This window comes from Pholcus phalangioides, unplaced genomic scaffold, assembly GCF_987345545.1.
Source record: "Pholcus phalangioides strain wild (caught in Gottingen) unplaced genomic scaffold, Ppha-v1.0 ptg000022l_1, whole genome shotgun sequence".
Lineage (NCBI taxonomy): Eukaryota > Metazoa > Arthropoda > Arachnida > Araneae > Pholcidae > Pholcus > Pholcus phalangioides.
Genome location: NW_028301615.1, coordinates 26,318,077 through 26,343,939, shown reverse-complemented (window position 1 = coordinate 26,343,939; position 25,863 = coordinate 26,318,077). Strand labels below are relative to the sequence as shown.

General features: G+C 40.4%; 1 protein-coding gene across 1 annotated transcript in view; it reads left to right on the top strand.

Moving 5' to 3' along the window:
- The first annotated feature begins 449 nt into the window (after nucleotides 1–449).
- Nucleotides 450–25,863, top strand: part of LOC149070100 (uncharacterized) — a 79,735-nt gene continuing 54,321 nt past the window's right edge. Inside the window, exon 1 of the mRNA XM_089250248.1 lies at nucleotides 450–848. Coding sequence (XP_089106374.1) covers nucleotides 797–848 — 52 coding nt within the window. The 5' untranslated portion in view covers nucleotides 450–796. The remainder of the gene's footprint in view (nucleotides 849–25,863) is intronic.

The following is a 25,863-nucleotide window of genomic DNA, read 5'->3' as shown; positions in this document are numbered from 1 at the left end:
CTGTAATTCAGTTAAACCTCTCTGTAATTCAGTTAAATCTCTCTGTACTCTCTGTAATTCAGTTAAATCTCTCTCTGTAATTCAGTTAAACCTCTCTGAAATTAGTAAGTTTATACAAGGGGAAATTATTATACACAAAGGTATGTTATTATACAAGGTGAAATTAGTATTTGCCCATAAAAGAGGGTTGACCGCATGTCCGTTAACAGGGGTTGTACTGTGATACCACTGAATTATTATTATTATTTTCTAATGATAGCTTGCAATCACTGATGTATTTCAGAGAATTTTTTTTGATAAGAGAAAGAACTTTTTCCTCTGAGAGAGAAATCATTTTGGCGAAAAACCTTTGGCGAGATCCGGTCTGTGGCGAGCACGTGTTTCTGGGAGAAGGAGGGTAAAAAAAAAAAGTAGCTTGAGAATGAAGTGTAGAGAGATGAAAAAAAAAAAAGACAGACGACAGTTTGGGTTTCGTTTTTTTTCCTTCGCTGCAATTCTCATCATTTGGCATCTTGTCGTCGTCTCGATCGGATGGAAACGGACTTCTCTTTAAGATGATGATGAAAATCCGATTTTCAACGCACCTGTGAATAGCAGCAATAGGATTTTCTTGGTGTGTTTGTGTGTGTTTTTTTGTGTGTCTATTCTCTTAAAAGAAATTTCAAATAAATCCAATTTTCATCTGAAAAGAGAAGAAATTTTGTGAATTTACGCATCTGAATGGTATTTTGTTCCAGCCAACAATATTTTAAAAGTATTTCGTGTAATTTGTGACTGAAAAAATTCAGTAATAACTATGATGATGACGATGATCTTTGGAGTCATGATGCTGATCCTACCGTCGATAGGTGAGTGACAATATGCATTTAATACTTTTGACTTCTTACTGTGAAAACCCCCCACCCCTCTTTTACGGTCAAATAGTAATTTCCCCTGTATGATAAAAATATGAATTTCAAGCCCAACCACCAACTCCTCTTTTGCGGACGAAGTTTTTTGTCCAGCTGGTGTCCGCAAAAGAGAGGTTTCACTGTATAATGAAGCCTTGCTACAACCATACTAGATTTTTCGATAAATCCGTCTACAACGATATTTTTCCAAATCTTGTTTGGGGAATCGCCTGTAACAGCGTTTCTCAATTTATGGTGCGTAGACCAGAGGTAGTCCTTGACGATGACAAAGGTGGTCCACAGGCAGACTTGATAATTCACAGTAAAACCTCTCTCTTTAGCGGTCCCCGGCGGAACAAAAAAATTCGTCCGTGAAAGAGGGGTGACCGTTAATCAGAGGTTTGAAATGCATGCTTTTATTATGCAAGGAGAAATTATTATTTGGAGTTAAAGGGGGATACAGCATTTCTAAGCGTTGTCCGTTTTAAGAGGTGTTTTATTGTACTTCCAAATCAATTGTAAAAATGTTCAATTGTTGAAATTGATACTAGTAAATATCCTTATGGGCTCAAAATAAAAATTACAGCTTCATATCTTTTTACAGTTACCATATCTTCACGAGGAAATTGCGGCCCTAAGTAGAGAATATCACTAATTATAGAAAAAAAAGTTACGACGAATTCGATAATTATTGCAAAAAATGCAGTAAACAAAGATGTATTTCTCGAAAAAAAAACATTCGTTTTGACTTGATGACTATATTTCATTAAATAAAATACGGCAAAATATGGGACATCATCGATTGTAACCAACAACTTTGCCATAAGTCGGTAAAATCAGCAATTGTTGCTGAAAAAATTACAAGTGTTTAGGGAATGAACGACTACTAGCAATCACTGTGATTGGAAATGTACTTCTACAGCCATACTTAGGCAGGGGGCCATACAGCCCATATTTTTTTATAAAGTTTTATAAAAAGTTTTATAAAAAATAATTTCAAAACTTGAAAAATGCAGATCTTATGCAATGATCTTATCGGTTGCATTTCTTAAGTTTCATAAAAACTTTTCTAAAACTTTTATAGAGTAATGCCGGCCTAAGCTATAAAAACTATCTTCATTCATGAGTTTAGTAAGCATTCCAAATTCAAATAAGCTTCATCGGAAAAAAACGAGACAACTGCATAAAATACACAAAGACACCTCTTATAACGGACACCCCCTCAGATGCGGTCATCCCCCCCCCCTCTCTTTTATTGACAAATAATAATTTCTCCTTGTACAATAAAAGTTCGCATTTCAAACTCCTAATAAACGGTCACCCCCCTTTTTACGGACGAATTTTTCTGTCCCACCGGTGTTCACAAAAGAGAGGGTTTTACTGTAGTATAAAACTGTCTAAAATAGAGCATTCATAAATCTGGCTGTTCCGTTTAGTCCCGTAAAATACAGGATACCATCATGTTGTAATTTTGTGGTCCGTCGAATTGTTTCAGACATTTTACTGGTCATTGTATTCAGAAAGGTTGAGAAACGCTGGCCTTATATAGTCTCACGTTAAACTCCTCTCGATACGACGATATCCTTTACTACGATAACCCCCCCCCCCCTATAACGATATTTTTGAAGGGGATTTTGAAACCACTACAACGATATTTTTTAATATTTCGCTCGAAATATTCTTCAGTATATTTTTAAACTCGTCTCAGGTCTTTCGAGGACGTCTCTAATAATATCGGTATTTGTTGCCACCTGATCACACCGAAAGTGTCACGCGATGAAACTTTCAGTATTGCTAACTTTTTGTTTGATGTACCAAAGTGTATTGCGATATAAACCTCAACCCAGGGGCAAAAACTAAATTTTGTTTAACAACTAACCAATTAAAATTTTTTACGGTGGATAAATACTCAAAAGCGCATTTTTGTTTCAGTGGTACTGGCAACGTCTATCTAGAGAAGATTCCAATAGCAGCGTAAATTAATCGGATTCCACGTGATGATAATGTTGACTCTCGACATAACGGCAATCCCCCATACAACGTTATACTGTATTAATTAACGGTCACCCCCCCCCCCTCTTTAACGGCCAAATAATGCAGTAAAACCCGTCTTAACGGGCACTGTCATCCCTGTTCTTCGGCCAAATAATAACTTCACCTTGTTAAAAAGTACGCATTTATAATAAAAATTAATCATTTCAAACCCCTGATTAACGGTCATCCCTCTTTTACGGTCGAATTTTTTTTGTTCGACAGGTGTCCGCAAAAAAAAAAGAGAGGTTTTTACTGTATATACATTTTTTTTTTAAATTTTAAATATTTCAATACGAACCACCTATTTTATGGTTACCTTTTTTGTCAAACATGTGTACGCAATGGAGAGGATTTATTGTAATAATAATATACAGTGAAACCTCACTACAACGATACTATACACCATAACGATAAATCCATCTACAATGATATTTTTTCAAATATTGTTTGGAATTGCTGATATTCCAATGTTGAACTCCTCTCTATACAACAATATCCGCTGCTACGATAAACCCCTCTACAACGATATTTTTAAACAGATTTTGGAGAACTGCTCTCTCTCTACAACGACATTTTTTTTTAAATCTTTCGCTCAAAATCGTCTTGAATTTAGTTTTGACTTTGTACATTGTTTCCGTTATTATCGGTGTCTTGCACAATACGATTGTCGAAAGTGTTGATGAAGTTGTTGGTATTACCACTCTCTCTGTGGTAATATTGGAGGAAAGTTGAAAAGGGCAGGGACGTAGCTAGGATTTTTGCCGCCCGGGGCAGTCGCCTCCCTCCTGCCCCCCTTCTAGTTCCCGTCCTGCAGAAAGGACAGCATAAATGATAGAAAGGAACATTGTCCGTTAGTTTTTTTTTTTTTTGGTGTTCTTTTCATAACTTTTCTCCAGTTTTTGAATTCAAATATTTCAATTCATGGAATTTTTCTCTGTTTGGCCCCTCAGGAGATACAGGGCAAACAACTTCCTAATTGGAAGTTAGAGGACAAAGGGACCGTATAAAAATTTAAATTTCTTATTTTGTGACACATTGTATTTTCACTCTCGAATCTGGTACAGGGTGATTTTTGAACGTCTTTTGAGCATTTTTTAAACCGGAACTGTATCTCTACGACGGACGGTTGATGAGATCAAAGGGGTTGTGTAATTATTAAAATAAAAAAATTAGGTTTTTATATAAAAAGTTGTTATATATTTAAAGTTGTTCTTTCAAACTGGTCTCTCCAACAAAAAAATATTCCACGTTTCTATAAGTGCAGTAGGTATTTGCTGAGATATTGATAGCGCGGGGCCGACTCAGAGCCACCCGGCCTTAGTGCACGTGTGACAGGAGCCGTCGTACCGCCCCTCCCCCACAGCAATAATAACTTCTTTCATAAATTCCGAGTTTTCATCTATTTTGGAATTCTGAATTTTCATGGTTGTTGGAATAATTTCTTCCATTAATTCTGAATTTTTAGCGGTGCTGGAATAATTTCTTCCATTAATTCTGAATTTTCGTCGGTGCTGGAATAATTTCTTCCATTAATTCTGAATTTTCGTCGGTGCTGGAATAATTTCTTCCATTAATTCTGAATTTTTAGCGGTGCTGGAATAATTTCTTCCATTAATTCTGAATTTTCGTCGGTGCTGGAATAATTTCTTCCATTAATTCTGAATTTTCGTCGGTGCTGGAATAATTTCTTCCATTAATTCTGAATTTTCGTCGGTGCTGGAATAATTTCTTCCATTAATTCTGAATTTTCGTCGGTGCTGGAATAATTTCTTCCATTAATTCTGAATTTTCGTCGGTGCTGGAATAATTTCTTCCATTAATTCTGAATTTTTATCGGTGCTGGAATATTTTCTTCCATTAATTCTGAATTTTCGTCGGTGCTGGAATAATTTCTTCCATTAATTCTGAATTTTCGTCGGTGCTGGAATAATTTCTTCCATTAATTCTGAATTTTTATCGGTGCTGGAATAATTTCTTCCATTAATTCTGAATTTTCGATGCATGAATTTTTGGATGTACACTTCCCTCTCCCACAGAATACATAAAATCGGGACTGAAGGGCGCCGAAATCATGAAGACCCCTCTGGGCCCATAATTATTTTTCGCACCGAGTCCCGCGTCTGGTAAGAGCGGCCCTGGGCTGACTGTATTTGTAGAGAGGACATGATATACAGAATACATGTCTTTGCATGTGTATAATTTGGATTGATTGTCGACGTTACTGAAAGAGAGAAAGTGGGGGAGGGAGGGTATGCTCGCGGAATGGCGCCGTAGTATCACGTCCCGATACGCCTAGATCTGATTACAAGTTATTTTTGAGCTTTGAACACCTGTTCTTTCGAGACCCATCTTTGGGCAGCTGAAATGACGAAGTGGTGATGAATCTCAAAGAAACGCGGCGTTTCTCTTCGGAGCGGAGCGTGAAACTTTCTTACTCACTTTTATATAACGAATTTCTTCTCTATTTACAACGAAAATCTCGCGACGAAATCTCCCGAGATGTTAATCTCGTTTTTTTTTTTTTGGAAGATTTATTTATTCCTACACGCAGTTTACATTTCAGAATTTCAATTAGGCTTGGCTCAGGGCGAGTATCGTAAACGGGGGAAAAGACCTGGGATCATATTAATATGGGTCATACTAGGATGGATGTCAATCGTTCTCGTAATCTTATTGGCTTTCCTGTTATTTAGGCTCGGGGTCCCGGGGTATTGCCTCGGTGGTTCCAGCGTATTTATATGACTCGGGGGATGGGGGTGGGAAGATGGTGTTTTGTTTCTTTCGGAGCTGATCAGATTCAACAAGTATTTATGACATTCGCATCCGTGTCCGGAAACAGTAGACCCTACCCCACGCTAAGATTTTTCATGGCTTTTTCTAGTAAATTTAATGTGCAAAATAGTTTTCGAAACTGGGGATATTGCCCACTGGTGAAGGGGGCGATTGAGTTATGCAAGGGGGCGATTGATGCTATGGGTATACAGTGGATCCCGCTGATAACTTTCCCACTTGGAACGTTTTACCGCTTACTACAATTCATTTCCGTTGTCTCCGTCTTACTAATCGGGATTTCCTGTTTGAAGTGTAATATAGGACACGGAATAATATCGAAGTGTAACAAAGGATCGCTGTAATGCCGGACCCTACGCCAGGGTCGGAACTAGAGGGTGCGGGGGGGGGGAAGTGCCCCGGGCGGAAAAATCTGCGGAGCGTCAGTTTCAGGTGGAAACAAAGAACACTGTTATAGATTTATCGAATTTTAATGGGTGGGGGGTGGCAAAATCATGTTTGCCCCTTGCGGCAAAAATCTTAGTTACGGCCGTGGGTCACTTTAGTTGTCTGGGAATGTGTTGCGGGTCACATAAGTGGTCCGGGAATGTGCCGCGAGTCACTTGAATAATCTTGTTATGTTCTGCGTGCTTCATTTTTACAAAATTAAATTTAAGGACGCGGGTCACATCAGATGACTCCGAAGACCACATTTGGCCTGCGGGTCATGGGTTAAACACGTATGTGTTGAAGTGTCCGGTGTTTCTAGGACAACTGCCGGAGTTCTTGACCGTTCCTCTGTGAGCGAATGTACATTGGGGCCTATTAATTTGTCAATAGCCCGTCACATCAGAGGTGATGCGTCTTCCGAGGATTTATGCATGGATTGGTCTGTTTCACGGTCTGAAATAACCATAGTATGGATCAGTGGACACCACTTTCCTCTCAGGGATCGGCATTGCGTATAAGAAAATATACGAGTATTTCGCCTGTTGTGTCCAATATTATCAATTTTAGGGTTGACTTCTTGTAAAATCTTTTGGTGCAGTACACTGAAGTAGAGGCTAGTTTCATCCCAAACTCACCCCCCCCCCCACCACCACAACATCCTTTCACAGGAATCTATCGCTCACGAGCACCGCTGTGCTCACTGAAGCAACACGATGTTTGTGCCTGATTTCGTGCCCAGGGAGTCTTCATGGATAACCCAATTAAAAGGCCCCATTCGAGTTGCATTTAAGAATTCACATTTTGCTGTGTTTTTGGGTTTTAATTTGAACAAATTCTGATGGGGAGGGGGGACTGCAGGTGCGTCAGCCTTCCCAATCTGTGGGAGACACACACGCATGCTGCTATTGTCGTTCCTGTTTGGCTGTCGTTGATGACGAGTCTAAAGCAGGATGATTCATCATAATTTAAAATTCACTATGTATGAGGCCCTGTGAAGGTCTGGTTAGGAGCCCACCAAAGATCTGAGCCTAGGGGCCCGATGTAAGACGTGAAAAATTCGCCTCTGGCATTTCGCCCCCGATATTTGGTCCCGAATAGAAGTTTCGACTTAGGTAAGTAGCTGACCGTATGAGTGATCAAGTGAGCGAGTGAGCCACCGAATGAGTAGCCAATTGAGTGGGTAAGTGACCGTGTGTGCCAAGTGAATGATGAAGTGAGTGGGTGAGTTACCCTCTTGAGTACATACCCACTCATGATTGCACTCATACGATCACTCATTCATTCATAAAATCACTCCCCTACTCACTTGGCCACGTCCAGGGACGAAACGTGCTGGGAGCGTAATGTCGGAGGGGCTAAGTTTTCGTAAACAGCCGTGCTAAGTGTTGGTCGGGTGAAGTTGGTTTTCTGCGGTTTTCCAACTTCAAGGCGTGAATGCGAACCAGTCTCTCATTTGAAAAAAGTCTCTCCACAGAGAGCAGCAGCAGGCAGGCGTTCAACACGAATACATACGTTCGAACATTCAAATTCAAGCACGTTTACAATCAAGATATGGAAGACAGCAGCACCAGCTAGAATAACTAGATAAGCGCTATTCTAACAACCTAAATACGTTGGGAGCTTGCACACATACCCTCACACAACACGTTCCGACATGTACCGATTGGTTAGAAATTCCTCAGGGTCCTCAGGGGGACGTGTATAAGGTGCACGTTCGGTCAAGTAGCTGCAGCAGCTCTTGACTATGCCCTTCAGTAATTTCGGCAGTAATTAGCAATTTCGTCGTAAATTGAATTTTTAACCTTTACATCCCGTATTTAGGATCGCAATTTCCTGTATTTTTTTTCGTAAAAATATGGTTACCCCTAAGCATGGGTGCGCTTCTTAGATCCGGGTCCCCTAGACAGTGATCTTATGGTCCGCGGACTATAGGTTGAGAAACGCTGCTATGAAGTGCCGTGAAATCTCGGTGATGATTGAGGAATCGATCGCTCTCGTCGAGGCAATTTCGCACCAATCGCTCGATTAGGGGAATGGTGGAAATCGAACATTCGAGATAACGATAAAAAAAGGAGACACAAGGAGGCGTTTTCCCGGACGTACATCCATCAAAACTTTCTCTTATCTCAGAGAAAAACACACAGGCAGGTTTTGAAAATTCTCATTTGTCAACTCGAACTTTTCGGCGTTTTATACGGGTCTTCTTTAGAGGGAAGAGGAAGAGACAACGCGTGTCTATTTCATGTCACTGGAAGTTGATTAATTACCGCTTAATGAGTGTCGCGTTGTCATAATCTATCAATTGGACATCGAAAATATTTAGACACGTCTGAAGTTTATCGGATGCATCGTCTCACCGTCGTCTGTCCAATTTTGCTGTCACCATGTCGGTGAGGACATCAACGACATTATTGGCTCGTGAGTATACCGTTAATGTGATATGCCTCAGAGATTTATAACACTGAACCTCGCATACATATTCTGCGGTTAAAAACACTTATTTGAATAGGGAAATTCAGGCATCTGCCATTTTCACTTCTAACATTAAAGCGAGATAGCAGCACCACTAGTACACAAAACACGCATAACTCTGACAACATAAATACTTTAAGGTCTCCCACAGTGACATACACTCGGAACCCACCCCCCCCCCTTCCGTCATGTACCGATTCATTAGAAATTCCCCCGGGACAATATTTACTACGTGCATCGTACATGCTGGAATCATTTATAATGATTCTGGAATCGCATATGATTCTGAAAGAACTTCAAATCATTCTGAAATCACATACAGTCGATCCCGCTCATAACGTTCCCACTTACAACGTTTTCCTTCTTAGTGCGACTAATTTTGGTGGTCTCAACTATAAGTGATTCTTATTAAGATTTCCGTTTAAAGCGTTTTCCCGCTTACAACGTTTTTTTTATGATGACTTTTTTTTTGAAAAAGTCATGAGCTGGATACACTGTATTATATACACATATTTTACAATTTTTTCTCGAGGGAAATATGGTCAGCTAATGACTAGAACACGTCCAGATCCACTTCCAAAGATTTTTTTTCCCCAACCCAGACAGACAGACATCTAAAAGAACTTCAAAAAGATTCAGATTTTTACGTGGGATATTTATCTATCTCTTCATCTAGAAGGCGTTGGAGGTACGTATAATGGTTGATTGATTGTTGCACATGTGAAGGGTCCCCCCCCCCCCACCCACCTCCATTTATGCAGATTTTTCACCCGCCGCAGGTTCCCTGTTGATGACCTCTTCCACTATACACACGTGATGGGGCTGAGAAAATTGAGGTTCCGGTCCTTGAAAAAAAGGGGGGGGGGGAAAGGAAGAAGGTATCCGTCTTTCCTATAGTTTTATGGCGGTGATGACCACCAGGGGAAAGATCAAGGCCAAGGTTATAGCCGTTGAGAGAAAGAGCAAAGCAAAACGGCGGGAAAGTTATTATTATTATTATTAGTAGTAGTAGTAGTATTGCCGTTTCTCTCCCCCCCCCCCCGTTCAAATTCTTGAATCATTTCCCATTGTTGAATCCAATGCGTTTTATGCATGATGACATCTTGGTTGCGTGTGTATGAAAGGGGGTAAACGGATTCTCTGTTTCTTGCACCGGTCAGTGTTCAAGGTTCTGGTCCTAGTGACTAGGGCCTCAAATTTCGCTCTTATTGTGCCTCTCGGTATTATTATTTTAAAAAACTGGTTCCCTTTGGAGTGGGGGGGGGGAAAAGAACCATGTTATTATATTTTTTTGTGGATAGCCAAAATAGAAATTTCGAGGATTGTTATTGCTGTAATAGTTTACTGTGACGACGACGACGATGATGATGATGATGTTGATCAGCTTCGGTTTTTCCGCTGGTGCTGTGGAATCGTGACATGCAGAGTAGTAGTAGTAGTAGTAGTGTAGTGTCTGGGAGCAAACTCTCTATGGAAAAAAAAGGGGGAGATAGAAAATGTGAAATGTGTAGAAATTCGGCCACCCAAGAAGTACAGCCCCCCCCCCTCCGTCACCCAAGCTTTAAAAAGTGGTCTCTTTGTATTTTTCTTTTTTAAATTCGTCAATATACGGACAAACAAAACTTGACTTGAAATTGTTGGGGAACAACAAGGAAGGTCACGCTTATTCAATTTCCCATGTATATAGAAAGGAGGGGGGGGGATCTGTGTAAGAGAAGTCTTGTAGCTCTGCTAAACTGATCACGGTGATTTCTTTTTCTGAACCATTTGTGAGACTGATTACGGACGGTTCAAGTGAAGGGTGCTCAACCTTTACGAGAGCGCGGGGTCACACTTCATTGATTTGAAAACGTGTCGCGGGTCACTTAAGTGATGTGGATCGGCACTGGGGGTCACTTAAGTGATGTGGATCGGCACTGGGGGTCACTTAAGTGATCTTTAAGTGAGCCGCGGGCCATCTAAGTGACTTTTTATGATTACGAGGGCCACTTAAGTGGTGTGGAATTGCACTGTGGGTCACTTTTGTGATCTCCAAATGTACTGCGGGCCACTTAAGCTCTCTGGAACTGTGCCGTGCATCACTCGAGTGATCGGTAAATATGCCATAAGTCCCTTAAGCAATGTGGAAATGTGCTGAGAGTACTTGAGTGATCTGTAAATGTGCTGCTTAGTTCAGTTTTAAAAATTAGGTTTGAGGTCACGGGGCCACATCACATGACTCCGAGGGCCATGGGTTCGGATTGCCAAAAACTTGAGATTGTAATGAAAATGAAGGCTTCTTCAACCTGTTGCACACGAGCACCACAAATAAACATGAGAGTGCTCGACGTTTCGTATTCTCACGAGGTATTGATCAATACTCTAGTATTGTGTTTCCGTAGGCGGATTTATGATTTTGCAGCTTTTCTCCCATTCTAGTGTAGTTTTTTTTAATTACTCGCTCCTGAAATTTTCCGCCCGCGGCTATGGTTCGCTTCCTCCAGACCTTTGTGAAAATATTCTTCCCCCCCCCCCTAAGGTTTCGAACATACTGGGACTAAGAGGTCCGCGGCACAAGAATTGCAACTAGGAAGAAAGAATCGCATAGCGGTGAAGGAAGAGATGTCCGCACATAGTAAAGGATGAGGAGTATAGAGAAAATGACCGGAGGGTTATGAAATGTGAGGGTATGATGATGATGATCCCTCCACAACTCTTCCTGTTTTTTTAAGAGTGAAGGGATAAAAAGTGGAAAGAAACCGACCAATCAGCAAATAACAAAAATCAGCAGATCGAGGCGGAAACAAACTTGTTTGTTCGAGTCATGCACCCTTGGAGGGGCCTCTTTGTCTGGCTTCTCCAGTATGTGCGGTGTAGAACAAAACAATACAACTGTTTTCGTCACTAATCTCTATTATACACTCTGGTACCTCTTGGCTGCCTCACCACGCGCGCGGCCTAAGTCATTCTTTTGGTCACTTACTGACCTGGTCCCCTCTTTTTCTAGTTCACCTCCATATTTTTACAGTGTTTGGGTCTTTCTCATGTTTTCACACTGTTTTTGGTCACTCCTGTGTGCACGCACTGTACGTCAATCGTTTGGTCGTTCACCGACTCTGTCCCCTGCTCTTTAGGTCACTCTGTGGGTCGCTCCCATGTGAAAACCACTCTGTCTTGGTCAATCACCGACCTGGTCCTTTGCTCACTCAAGTGATCTGGGAACGTGTCTCGGTAGTCTGTAAATATGCCGCGGGCCACTCAAATGATCTCGGGATGTGCTTCAGGCCACTTTAGTGATTTTAAAAGGCTCTGCGGGCCACTTAAGTGCTTTAGAAATCATTGATCATTTTTGTCGCCCCACGGTCATTTTCTGCACACGAGGGCCAACTAGACCGGGACCTAAAATTTATTGCCGATTCCGAACGGCAGCTTTTTTCTATACTCACCGAGATGCGCTAACTCCCTGAGGTAGCAATATCTTTCTGTGATGATGTCGCCGTTTTCGAGAAATCTTAGTTCATTTTTACAAAATTAGGTTTGTGAAGTGCGGCGGGCCACATCATATGATTTCCAAGGGCTACATTCGGCCTGCGTTTCATGGATTGGGCATGTATGGCGTAAAAAGACTCGGCAAGGTATTCGGATGTTACTGGCAAAATAAATGCCTCAATTGAAAAAGCCTTCAATTGAATGAATCGGTGAGAAAAAAAAAAGGGGGTAGACGTATAATTTAGTACATAAGGTATTATGCAAATGCCAGGTAGTTGCTGTTCCCCACTAAACTATTTCGTTAATTGATCTCTTGTGGTGATTAAGGCGATCTTATCTGCATTGGAGCGTTAACGTTGTCCTCATTAGGAGAGACCTGAAGCAATTAGAGCCGAGCACAAGCAGCTCTTTTCCGTTAAGTGAGTGTGTCTCGCTCGGAGAAGGTTTACACACACACACACTGTGAGCGGGGATCTATCTCTTCATCCGGGACACGCTACTCTCACTGCATGACCTGTCAGCGAAAGGGTACAGGTTCGTGGTCTCTCATCGAAGACATTGGAATGGTTAATTAATTTTGAATGGCGGCGGCGGCGGCGGATCGGAGAGTTTCTAGGTCGGTGAGATCGAACCACTTTCTCTGTAGGTCGACTTCGTGAAGACCTCGCTCTACCGAACATACACAAACATCAGCGCACGTTATTTTGATTACTTTTCACCAAACCACAGGTGGTTTTGCTTTTTCCCCCACTCTGCAGATATGGTGATCCCGCTGTGGTTAGCAAATATGGTCTCACTGTACGAACCTGATTAGCAGGGAAGAATTTGGCTTAATTAAAAGATAGGGGACAACAAAATAGCAATTTCTTGGCTACCAAGATAAATGAATTTATTGAGTGTAGTCAAACTGACCCAAAAATCTACTCACATAGAGTATATGTAACGGTAAATGTGATAAATCGTTTATTATATATAATAACCGGAAATTTTGCATACTTACCAATCGTCTTGGTAAGTTTCAAAAATTTATCACTTTTACTGGAGATTATGCATAATACCCAAGGGCCGTTGGTAAATTTGATAAATACTTGGTCACCTTTATCTGTGATTATGGTTTACCCTGGTATAATTGGTGAATTTGATAAGTATGAAAAAGTTCCAAATAATTCTAGTACGTGTGATGAATATAGTCGGACTTAGATATAATGATTACGATCGTACCCCGGTATAATGATACAATATGATATCCATCAGGGCTGGACAAATCCCATGCACCAAGTCGCCATGGCGACTAAAAAATTATCGTTGGCGCCTAAAACTTTCTTTGTGTAGTTGCGAAATTGCAGCCGCATATTTGCCAACACGAGAGAGGGTCACTATGCCCGGAAAAAGTCAAAAGAAACATTATTTTGGCGCCTAAAATTTTTTTCCTGGTGCCTAGACTTTTTGCGATTTTGTATCCCCAGCCCTGCAATACATGTATGAATTATCATGTATAGCAACCATATCATATAGTACGATTTGTCATGGTCACCAACGACGCCACGCTTGAGTATTAATTATGCATAATCGCCGGTGAAAGGGACAAATTTAGGGAAATTTATCTATCTTACCAAAATGCTCGGCGATTATGAATAATAACCGGGTTTATATTACATTTACTGTAACATATACGTGGTTCTAACGTGTACTCATGATGCCAAAGGTGGCATGGGTTCGTGTTCGAGAAGTGCATCTGTCTTCTATATTGGAAGTGAAAACAGCAGATGCCTGAAGAGAGTTTCGTGCTGTATGTAAGTACCGTGTTGAAGGTCAGCCTTTCTTTCTTTCTTTTTTCTTCTTTCAAACAAATCAGGCTCAGGCTGCATCGGCTTTGGCCAATTTTAGCCATTGCCCTTATGAAAGGGCGGCGGGACCGTGTCGGAGAAAACTTTATTAAACACAACTAAATGTACGTACATATAATTTCATATATACAAAATATTATAACCCAAAAAAAAAAAGGAATGAATTCAAAAATACAGAAACAGTGTAAGTATACAAAAACAATGAAGAAATGCAAAAACACAAAATGAAGGTCTGTCTGCTCTCCGTGGAGAGATGGAGACTTCTTTAAATGCGAGACCGCTCGTATTCACGCCTTGTCTAATCGGAAAACTACAGAAAACTTATTTCAGCCGAAGTTATTTAAAACTCGACTGGACCACGGCTCTTTAGTCTCAACTGTCTTATCATCATCATCATCCTTATTGGTTCTTCGAAAAAGTAACTGCGTGGAGAGCAATGAATGCTACAGTATCTCAAAACAGCAGCCATGGTGTAAATACAGCTGAAATCCCCTCGGTGTTCATTTCGCAAAGCATACCGACCGCATTGAAGGAGAAAAAAAAACCATATCGTATATAGAATTATGAAGTGGCGTAAAAAGAAATTCAGTGTCATGACATTTGAAAAGTGTCATTTATTAACCACCTTCTGTGGCTCCAAAGTGTCAAAAGTTTTTCTCGTCGTGTGTGTGTGTGTCAACGAGGTCCAATGCCTTCTCCTCATGTAAGCGAGGAAGATGAATGTCCCGTGTTCCGCATTCGAAAGAAAAGTCTGAATGGTTGTTTTCTCCCTGGTATATATATATATATAGGGGCAGCGTCTGGAGGTCTGCAAGGAAAAGAAAAGCAAGGAGAGAAGAAAGATGGTTCTTAAGTTGTCATCGTTCTGCGTCTGTCCGATGTTGTCATCATGATGCCTGAATCATCTCCAACATGGCCAATTAAATTTCAACAGTGTGTGAAATCCACTTTTCTTTTCTTTTTTTTATCTAATTTCAATTTTGGCTCTTATTTTATAAGCGAGGTTGAGAAATTAGACCATAGAAGGGGACGGACATTAATGGAATAGCCAGAATGTAGAATTGTTTTCGAGTCGACGTAGGGAATTTCTTACAACAAGCATAGTTTGAAAAATTCTATCCAAAAACATATCTGAAAATCCTACCGAAAAGCATTCTTGTAAAATTTCTTATGAAATGTTTTGTTGGGAAAATCCTATATACCGTCATGCATTGTTATAAAATTTCTCACGGAGAAAACATTGTTATGAAATTTTTCATTAAAAAAAAATTCTCACGAGATATCGTTGTAAAATTCCCACGAAAAACATTGTTGCGAAAATACTTTTATCCTACCGAAGACTTGTGAAATTTCTCACAAAAAAACATTGTTGTGGAAAATCTTACCGAAAAGCATTCTTGTGAAATGTATTGTTGGGAAAATCCTATATATACCGTGAGGCGCATTGTTATAAAATTTCTCACAGAAAACATTGTTATAAAATGTTCTCCCCTTTCTACGCCTTGCCTAAAAACCTGCAATGAAACTCGTCTCTTTTTTAGAATAAATGATTGTACATTATATAGTCGACCCCGCTTAATCGGACAGCGGATAAACGCATACCCCGCTTAAACTGATAAAATCCTCCGGCACCAAAATTTCTCCCATAGAAACAATGTTAAAGTTTTTAGCTTAATATGTTAATTTCAACGAATTTTCGCCGCTTAATCGAATATCATGCTTCACACGTCAACTGTTGATACACACCAATCACTATACACATATTATTTTTATTAAATGAAACATTTTTGGAATTAATGGGAAATATGCTTCTACAGGTTAAGATAAACACATTTGAGAGTAGGCAATGGTCTCCAATTATTCAAGTTGACTTCAATACGTAAATTTAATTATTTCATTTTTATTCTCTGCCGAGCCAATAGACAACGCTTTTTAATGAAAAGTTTTTAATGAAGAGGATAACTTTTTAATGAAAAGTAAAAATTTTAGGTACTGTGATCATTGTAATTATGTCTGATTTATTCGAGAAGATTTATTAATATTGATCCTTTATCAGTACAAACTCTACTAACGTTGTAAAATGACAATTGAGTTGTTCCCCCATATCAGTGTTTCTTAACATTTCTGAAAATGAGGACCAGTAAAATGTTCGAAACAATGTGATAGATCGCTTGCGTCCTGTATTACGGGACATTCCTGTAATTTTCGTTGTTCCGATTTTGTTTACACATTTGTCCCGGTTTTTTTCAACGTAGGCTACATATTTGAATTTGTAATATTTGCTAAAGTCGTGAATACACGCAGCGTTCTCTCATAATATAAATTATATTATATTATGAAATTACGGCAAAAAATTACAAATATTCATCTCACATATTTGTCAGGCTTAACGTTTCGTCCTGAATTTTTCTGGAATTTTGATTAGGGGTTGGTGATTATATATGTCTGCTGCTGACAATGTTTATTATGACAATTGACGATGTCCCGTATTTTACGGATTATTAAGATATCAACTATCCGAATTTTATTTTTCTCACTGAAATATGGTCATCAGATCATTTGAATATTTTTTTCGTGAAATGCATTTTTTTTTAAATTGCGATTTGCAGCAGTCCTTTATTATCCCACCCTTCAGCAATTTAGCAGGGATTATCAAGTTACATTTGAAGCAATAAATTATCATTTTTGGCAAAATTTGGTGATATCCGGTAATTAGGATCGCCATTTCCTGCATTCTCCTCAACGATATATGGAAAGACCAAGCATGAAGGTATAATTTTATTTGAACCCATATGGATATTACTAATATCAGGGTGAATAATTTTATCAAGTCTGCCTGCAGACCACGTACGCCATCGTTGCGGACCATAGGTTGAGAGGCGCTGTCCCACGTAATCGGATATTGTGTGTTTGCTGGAATCATCAATATCGGATTAAGCGGGGGGCCGACTGTGTTTGAAAATATTGATGTCACGAGTGAGGTACCGTTGTGTTATTGTAAAGAAGCTCTTGGACGCACACAGCACTGTATATATAGGTCTATGTTGCAAAATATCTTTGAAGACTCAAGACAACCACGAGGGCGAAGTCTCACATTTCCCCTTTAATAAGCAAACTGTTCGGGGTTTTATTTTGTGAGAGACAGAGAGAGAGAAGATAAAAAACAACAAGGGAAATATGAAGTTTCACGTACATAAACACACGCACGTCAGGGCCGGTAATGAAAACAATTCCCACGTCCGACCGAAACCACCCCCCTTGTACAGAAAGATTTGTCATCAGCTCTGCAGGATCACGATCCTTCGGCTGCGGTTCAACAGTCAAAAAAAGGGACATCCTCCTCATCTTGTGGATGGGTCGCAGGTGGCCCTGATGATGAAGAGCTCAAACGGAATTCCTCCACCGAAATGAACTACGTGTAGGATAAGCGGGGAGGGCGGGGGGAGGAAACACGACGGGATTCCACCCGTCGACCACCTACCAGAAAGGCAACTAGGGTCGAAGAAGATATTCTCTTATTCCCCCCCCCCCCGGAAGGATGAGCTGGATATAGGCAGGAAGAGCTCATCATTGATGACGGGATACCAGCAACTGGGGAGGGAGGTCCACGAACAACGTTTCAACTTTGACTCCTTTTTCTGGTAGAACCACACACACACACACGCACGGATATTGAAGGGAGTGAGGGAGGTTGCTGCTATCTCATTCCAATGCTCTCTTTTCCATTATAAATTCATTTTCGGTGGCATTCGGCCATTCCTTCGGGTACCGTTTCTTTCCCCCCACCCTGAACTGAATCTGAATCTCATTTTCCCTTCTTGGATAATGAAATATTCAATATGATTCCCATTTGCGCCCCCCCCCCCGGAGAATCTCTCCCTCTCTCCCACCCGTGATTTTCATGACGTGTCCGTGGCCAACAGATTCATGGTTTTTTAATGATCGTTAGGTGACTACGAACAACATGCGTGTGTATATTTACTGGTAGACACACATATCTACATAGTTCTTGGCCCATGAGAAATGGTCATGGCGGGGCGAGGGACAGGAATGCTTGAGTGATTTTTCGTCCTGAATATTTAATGTAGTCGTGAATCTTTCTCTTGATTTTATACAATTTCGATGATTGCCCTGAATTTCGGCCTCTATCTGGGTACACGTGATTCCTGTGCTCACGGGATCAGTTCAAATACTCTATATTGGGGATTTCCGAACTTTCGTGGCACTTTTTGGAAATTTCTAATTTTGCGGCACCTCGAGGCACTATGATGAGGTGTCGCATGTCATGCTTAGTCACTACGACTTAATGACTGAAAACAGAAGCGCCGACATGAAGAAAACATTGGGGGAAGGAGTGGCAGAAAATCGCCATTCGTCTCATATAAACAGTACTCAAGCCCTTTCAGGATGTGTAATGGTGCGTTGCATTGTATATCAATAAATTATTTGGGGAAGGGGAGGCTGAGCCCTCTCACAAAATTTATTGAGGGGAAGGCCCAAATAACCTCAGCCCCTAGGTTCCGGCACGAATCCGTCAGATCGTCCCCTATTTCACAGGGCAGACCAATTTTTCCCATATTATTCGAATTTTGGGAGGTGGCACAAATTAGAGCAGTGGTTCTTATCCAGGCGTCCATGGACCACTTTGACCGTCCTTAGAGGTTTCAGGGGTCCGTGAGCTTGATTTTTACATTATTATGCTCTGAAAATTATTCTGTAAATGGATACCTGGCCTTCGTCTTATTGACGCAAAGGGTTCGTGCAGGCACGGATCTGGGAAGGGACGACGGGGTTGACTACCACCTCCCAAGAGCTGAATATTATAAAGAAATGCTCTTGCTCGGTAAGTTATGGCACCGTGTGGTGAAATTCATCGCCGGAAAATTCACCCGACATAACAAATCACAGCAAGGATAATTCACCGACAAGCAATTCATCAACAAAGTGTTATAGTGAGTGAGTGAAAGAGCGGGTGAAAGAGAGCCAGTGATTTAGTGAGTCAGAAAGCAAGTGATTGATCAAGTGAGTCGGGGAGGGGGGTTTAGTGAGTGAGAAGGTGACCAGAATGAGCAAATGAAGTAAGAGAGGTAGTTGGTGAGTGAGCGAGTAAGTGAAGGTGTGTTAACGACTGAACAAGTGAGTGGATGAATAAACAAGTAAGTGAGAAGGTGAGCGAGTGAGTAAGGGAGTTGATAAATGAGGGAGTGAGTAGGTGAGAGAACAGATGAGCAAGTGAATGAGTCACTCATACCGTCACTCACTCACTCATACTGTTACGCCCTCAATCGGTCTCTCACACGGTTACTCGCTCACTTACTAGGTCACACATTCGCTCACTTTCTCAATCATTCGGTCACTCATTTACTTTCTTTCTTTCAAACCGAGCACAGCTCAGGTCTATCACCATCTATGGGCGATTTACTACCTAGAAGTTTTGCCGGAAGTGTAACTGTGTGTGTACCTAACAGTCTGAGTGCGTATGTAGTGTTGTGTTTGATTTTTCAGTGCTACTACTACTACTAAACCAGACATGCACCTCGTCCATATTCCCCTGCGGAACTTCTAACGAAATGGTACATGTTGGAATGTGTGTGTGTGTGTATATGTATAGTGAACCTTTCGTGAAGTTTGTTTTTGTGTAATGCTTGTTATTTGTAGTGCTGCCATCTGCAATCAATTTTTTGAACTATGAGTCAATTTTTTTCAGTGCTGCCATCTATATTTCAGAAGTGTAGTGAGTAATGTGTTATGATTGAATTACATTTGTACTGTTTGTAGGTCTGTTGCTCTCTGTGGCGAGACTTTTTTTTAAAAAGCAAATCTCGGCTCGCATTCGTGCCTTGTAAGTTGGGAACCACAGAAAACCAACCTTCAGCCGACCACCACTGTGGCGACGGTGGGGTTCGAACCCGAAATCACTCATTCACCGGTAACGATGTGTTGTCGGTGAATTACGTGGCGTTGAATTTTCCGTTTATCTTACGGTATTGCCACAAATAAGCCGCCTCCTCGAACATATCACTCTGGATCCGTTCCTGCGTTCGTAAAGGTCAGGGGATTCTTATCCCCCTGAGTTAGGGGTCAGAGTTGTTGTTTTTTTTTTTGGACTGACCCTGTACATTCGTTGAAATTATCTACATCCGACGATCTTTCAAACGCAAATCCCGTTGACACGCACACACACACACACAAGAAGTTCATTGGATATATTCCAGGACACTTACGATATCCATATTCCTTTGCCTTCCCGTCACGGGGAATCGATTCATCAGTTCGTGTGCGTTTGGTACATCCATCTCCCAAATTATTCCATTAAAAACTAGACTGTATTTATTTGAATAACGTAACAGAGACGCGTCCACCCACAACGCATCTGGAATTCATCACTCCCCCCCCCCCCCCACCTTCTGCTTCTAGACAGTTCTTGTAAAAGTATTTCCATCTCCCCCCATGACAAAAACTGTTTCCCCCTTCTATATTTCAATATCGGGACATCAATCCATATTTCCCTTTCTATAAGAACCGATATATGTGCCGTATACTCATGGAGAAATAAAAATATCTTCGGTCATAGACCTCTATCGGGGGGAAAAAAAAAGGAAGATCATCGCCAGCATTTGGCCAATCCCGAAAATTGAAATGAATTAAATCAATGCGCTATAGTGTGTGCGACCGGAACGAAATATTTGAGCTATTTTTTTTAGCAGCTTTTACAGTGCATTTGTCCAGTTTTCTTAGTCGGTGTAATGTTCAAATTATGAAAAATCTCACGGAAACGCGATCGGTCTCTGGTTGAACCGATTGGTGTAATCCAGCGTTTTCTAAACCCAAGGACCCGTAAAATTTCTGTATCAAGCCGACGGACTATCAACTTAGCCGATGTCGTGGTCGAGTGGTCATAGCGACGGACTCGAATCACGAGGTCCTAGGTTCGAACCCCCCCACTGGCACCACAGTGTTGGTTTTCTGAACTTGGTTTTCTGCGGTTCCAAACTTCGTGACGCGAATGCAGCCGATCTCCCCCGTTAAAAAGTCTCAAAATAAGCATACAAACAGTACAAATATTCAATCATTACACTTCACTCATTTCACTTCTGAAATATAGATGGCAGCAATGAAAAATCAGGCACAACACTAGACACGCACTCGGACTGTTAATTGCACACAAACACGCTTAAACTTCCGGCAAAACTCACTACGTAGCTTGTGGTGATATGGTGATAGACCTGAGTTGTTCTCGGTTTGAAAGACCATTAACTTACAGCCTGGGTATCGTGCCGCTATGGCGGTCGAGTGGTCATAGTAATGGACTCGCATGACGAGATCCCGGATTCAAACCCACCATCGCCACAGAGGTGGTCGGCTGAAGTTAGTTTTCTGTGGTTCTAAACTTTGAGATGCGGGTCGATCTCCCCTTTAAATAGCCTCGCCGCAGAGAGCAACAGCCCTACAAACGGTAAAAACGTGATTCAATCATTACACTTCACTCACTTCAATTCTGAAACATAGATGGCATAACTGAAAAATCAAACACAACACTAGATACGCGCTCAACCTGTTAGGTACATACACTTCCGGAACAACTTTCTGGATAGTAAATTGCCCATAGATGGGCAATTTACTTATAGATTGCCCATAGACTTGAGTTGTGCTTGGTTTGAAAGAAAAAAGCCTGAGTATAGTGATTTTATGATCCGTATTTCACCGGACATTCTTGTTGTTTTGGTCAGATCGACTTCTTTTTTTCATAAAATTTATTGGTTCTTTCAAAAAAGCTTGTTTCAAATTTGTGATCTTTATTAAAATCGTTAATGAAGATCATTTTTATAAATCATTAATTATATCATGATAATTGTAGCTATAAATATTCATCTCACATATTTGTCATGGTCATCAGCTTTTCTTGGACTACATTGCAGTTGATCGCATGATTTCCTATGGAATTCCCCCTTCTCTTCCCCCCTTCCCCATTGGTGCATTTGAGCAGTTTTTACTATAATTCTTGATTTTTCCGCCTTACAGCAACTTTTTTGCGATGTCCCGTATTTTGCTGTACTTGAGAACAAATTTCCCACATTTTTATTAATGAAATATGGTCACTGCTCGGGATCAATGTAGATTGTTTTTCTCTCTCTCGTGAAATATATTTTTGTTACTGGAATTTGCAGTGATTCTAATTTTGTCGAAGATTAGATTTTCTGATGAGAGTAAGTGATATTCTGTATTTAAAATCGCAAACGAAATTTCCTGTTTTGTTTTTTTTCACACCACCTATAGGACGTAATTTTTTGTTCTAAATTATTCCATAAGGAATATGGAATAATTTATTAATATATAATTATATAAATATTAATTATATTTTACTAATATCGGTTGCGTACAACTGAATAGTTCTTCAATGAGTTAAATTACCAAGTCTTCCTGCGGACCACCTATCTCATCTTCACGGATCACCTCTGGTCCGCGGACCGTAGGTTGAGAAACGCTGGTGTAATCGAATTCGGAAATGGATGAAGGATTCTTATATATCGGTTCCTTATCATTATAGTACACTCGAGAATCCGAAATGAACGACGGGACCGACCACCTCGGATTACTGAAAACTGAGATTATCCGAAAAGCAATACAAAATGACATTGTAAGTGATTCAGGGGTTACTTACCTTTTTGCCCTGAATTCAACTAGTTTTGGTTCATTAAAAAACTGCCAAAACCAGGGGCCCGTTTCTAACATGAAGAGGTCCAGAGCAAGAGCCCCTTGAAACAAGGATCAAAGTTGTTAGGTTGATCAGTGCAGGATGATAACTAGGATTTTTGTGGAGGGGGGGGGGGAGCAAGGATAAGCCCCCAACACTGTAAAATTCGACGATTTTAGTGGTGTTTTTGTTCCCTCTTAAAATTAGCCACCCCGTGAATTGGCCCCAGGACAAATTTTTCACGGGGACCCCCCCCCCCTCCTTCCATAGTGAATTTATAGTGTGAAAAAACGAAAAAATGATGAGAGTCGTCCGGCTTCAGGGCTGTAACTTTGTGAGACCCACGGGGGCAATTGTCGTGAAGCCACTGAGAGGTGTACGCTTATTCCTGAGGATTCAACGGAGTACATTATTGGATTAAGGAAATGATTCGGTTAAGGCGTGCGTTGATTATAAAAACCAGGAAGTCCGTGGGAAGCTCTGTCAGTTTTCCACTTGTTGCTCGTTAGAACCGCAAAGCGTACGCAAAAATGCTCGATAATTGTACCCGCGAGGCATTGATGAGACACCATTAATCAAACTTCTCGTTCGGGGATTAGCAATCCAGTATGCTGATTTGAGTTTCAGCACATATAATTCTATTTTGAGAAATAGTTCTAATTTTCCTCATTGTAGGGGGGATTTTGAAACTTCTCAAACATGTTATTTAAGTAACCAGTAATCTCATGCAAAAATTATGGGAATTTTCGTTAAGAAAATGGAAGAGCCATCAAAAATCGGTTGATGCAATTAGCTTAAGAAGTTTTTACTAGCGCTCTCTGTTGGTGACTTAAGACACTAATTTCTGAGTTGATGCATGTAAGCATGTAATAGGAATATTTTGTTATTTGAAGAAATTTATGTTATAAGTAATTATTTTTTCATAAATTTATTACAATCAAGCTGTCATAAAGAAATTTAATGTAGTTAAATGTTGGTTAATATATATATTTCAATTTTTAACAAATTTTAAATCTATAAATTTTATGAGCCTAAAAGTAATTTTTTTTAGCGTCACCTATAAATAACCTAGATGCTTTCAACACTTCTTTCCTGATTTTACACGTGTAAAATCTGGATCATATTTTTTCAATTTCCATCGTTTTTTTCATCCGAGAAATCAGTTGCTTAATAATTTACAGATTTTTTTGCCCACTTATCAAGTCATCAGATACAGTGAAATATCAGTTAATACGATATATCTCTTCTACCTTTATGAACCTGAACCATTGCAATAATGTTAAAAGACATGGTGCCCGTTGTAATATCATTTCGTAGTATCTATTCATTATGTCCTGAATGTAGGAAGCGGGACTGGGGAAAAATCTCTTGTCCTACATTCCGATTTTCGCTTAGCGTCTTTGTATATTACAGTCGACGCTGCTTATTATAATCACGGATAATGTTACCATTCGGGTGTTGTTATAATTTCGCAAAGAACAAAGCAGGCCAATATCATAACATATATTGGGGAGGGGGCGTTTATAGGTTATATTCGTTCGCATCAGAACTTGGGATAGTACTATCAAGTATTTTTTTTCCGTTGAAGTTTTTTTTGCGCATTCTGAAGCTAAGGTTTAAAACTTTTTTTTTCAATGCAAGTTATTATTATCTGACTGCAAGATTATGTAGAAGGATATGTAGAAGGTGTTTTCCTTCACACCCCACCTATCTCTTGTTGGCAAACAATTCCGTACTTAATGTCGTAACCAGGCTTGTTTTGGTCACCTTCTCCCTCACTAACCCCCACACTCACTTGATCAATCACTTGCTTACTAACTCATTCGATCTCACTGGCTCTCTCACTTGATCAATCACTTGCTTACTAACTCATTCGATCTTACTGGCTCTCTCACCTGCTCATTCACTCACTTACTATAACACTTTGTCGATGAATTGCTTGTCGATGAATTATCCTTTCTGTGATTTGTTATGTCGGTGAATTTTCCGGTGATGTGTTTCCACCACACGGTGCCATAATTTACCGAGCAAGAGCATTTCCTTATGATATTGAGCTTTTGGGAGGTGGTAGTCAACCCCGTAGCCCCCTTTCCGGATCCTGCGTCAATAAGATGAAGGCCAGAATTAAGGTTGAAACACGCCTACTCTGACGTGACGTGATTTCACGTCATGTCAGACGTTGTGAATCCTGAAAATTCTATGACGTGATCTCCGACATAACGTGAAATCCTGTCACGCCAGCGACAGTGCGTTTTGGCTTTTAGTGAGAGTATAAAGGGCGTACGGTGAATATACATATCATAGGTCCCACATTTTGGCTCCCCTCTGAATTCGCATCTGGTTCAAGCTGCCCTTCTATTCTTTGTTACAATTTGGCTAATTAGATTGAAAAAATTATTAACTAAATGGGGAAAAAAACGTTAAAAAATTAGAGTGGAATTGGCTTATGGATATTAGTTGTTTGGTGGATTTGATATTTTATTCACTCCGTGGAAGGAGTGAGTAAGGTTTTGAAGCTTTCGCCATCCTAATCATGATTTATCCTTGGCTCCGCAGAATAGCCTAGGGAAAAAAAAGCACATCATAGCGCTGGATAGCCAATTTCATCATCTGAAAGCGACGACCCTCCCATAAGAACCACGGCGCACTCTTTAAGATCCCCTGCCTCAAAAATGGAACATACCATCTCGATTTCGTGAAGTGACAATGATCAGCAGTGAGGACCCTGATAAGAGCATATTTTCTCTCCAGAAATATAGCTGGAATGCGAACTGCATCCACAGTTGATTCTCGGAAGCACAACATGAAACAACTTCGAAGTGGATACATTCAACCTTCTTCCAGTATGTGAGAGGAAGAGACAGTTTTTAAAAACAAAAATATATCCTCATACTCGGTTCCCAGTTTGACCTGTAACTGTAACTAAAGCCACCTGTGGTTTCCGTCGATTACGATGACACCTCATTCCATATTATAGAGTAGGGTCAAATATGATGCGAGGATCATGGATGTACACCATACTCGTATATAGCGCTTCCGGTCGGTAACAACAAACTATACTTGAACAAAGATCTCCATTGTTTCTTCAATATAGTTTTCAACGGTGGAAAATACCGCCTCCATTAAGCTGTGGTTGCACGAGCTTTTTCCTGTCCGGAAGAATTTCTGATATGACATTGGAGAGAAAAATGTGCGAAATTCACGCCAAGAGATTATCTATGTGCGGCCTCGATCGTTT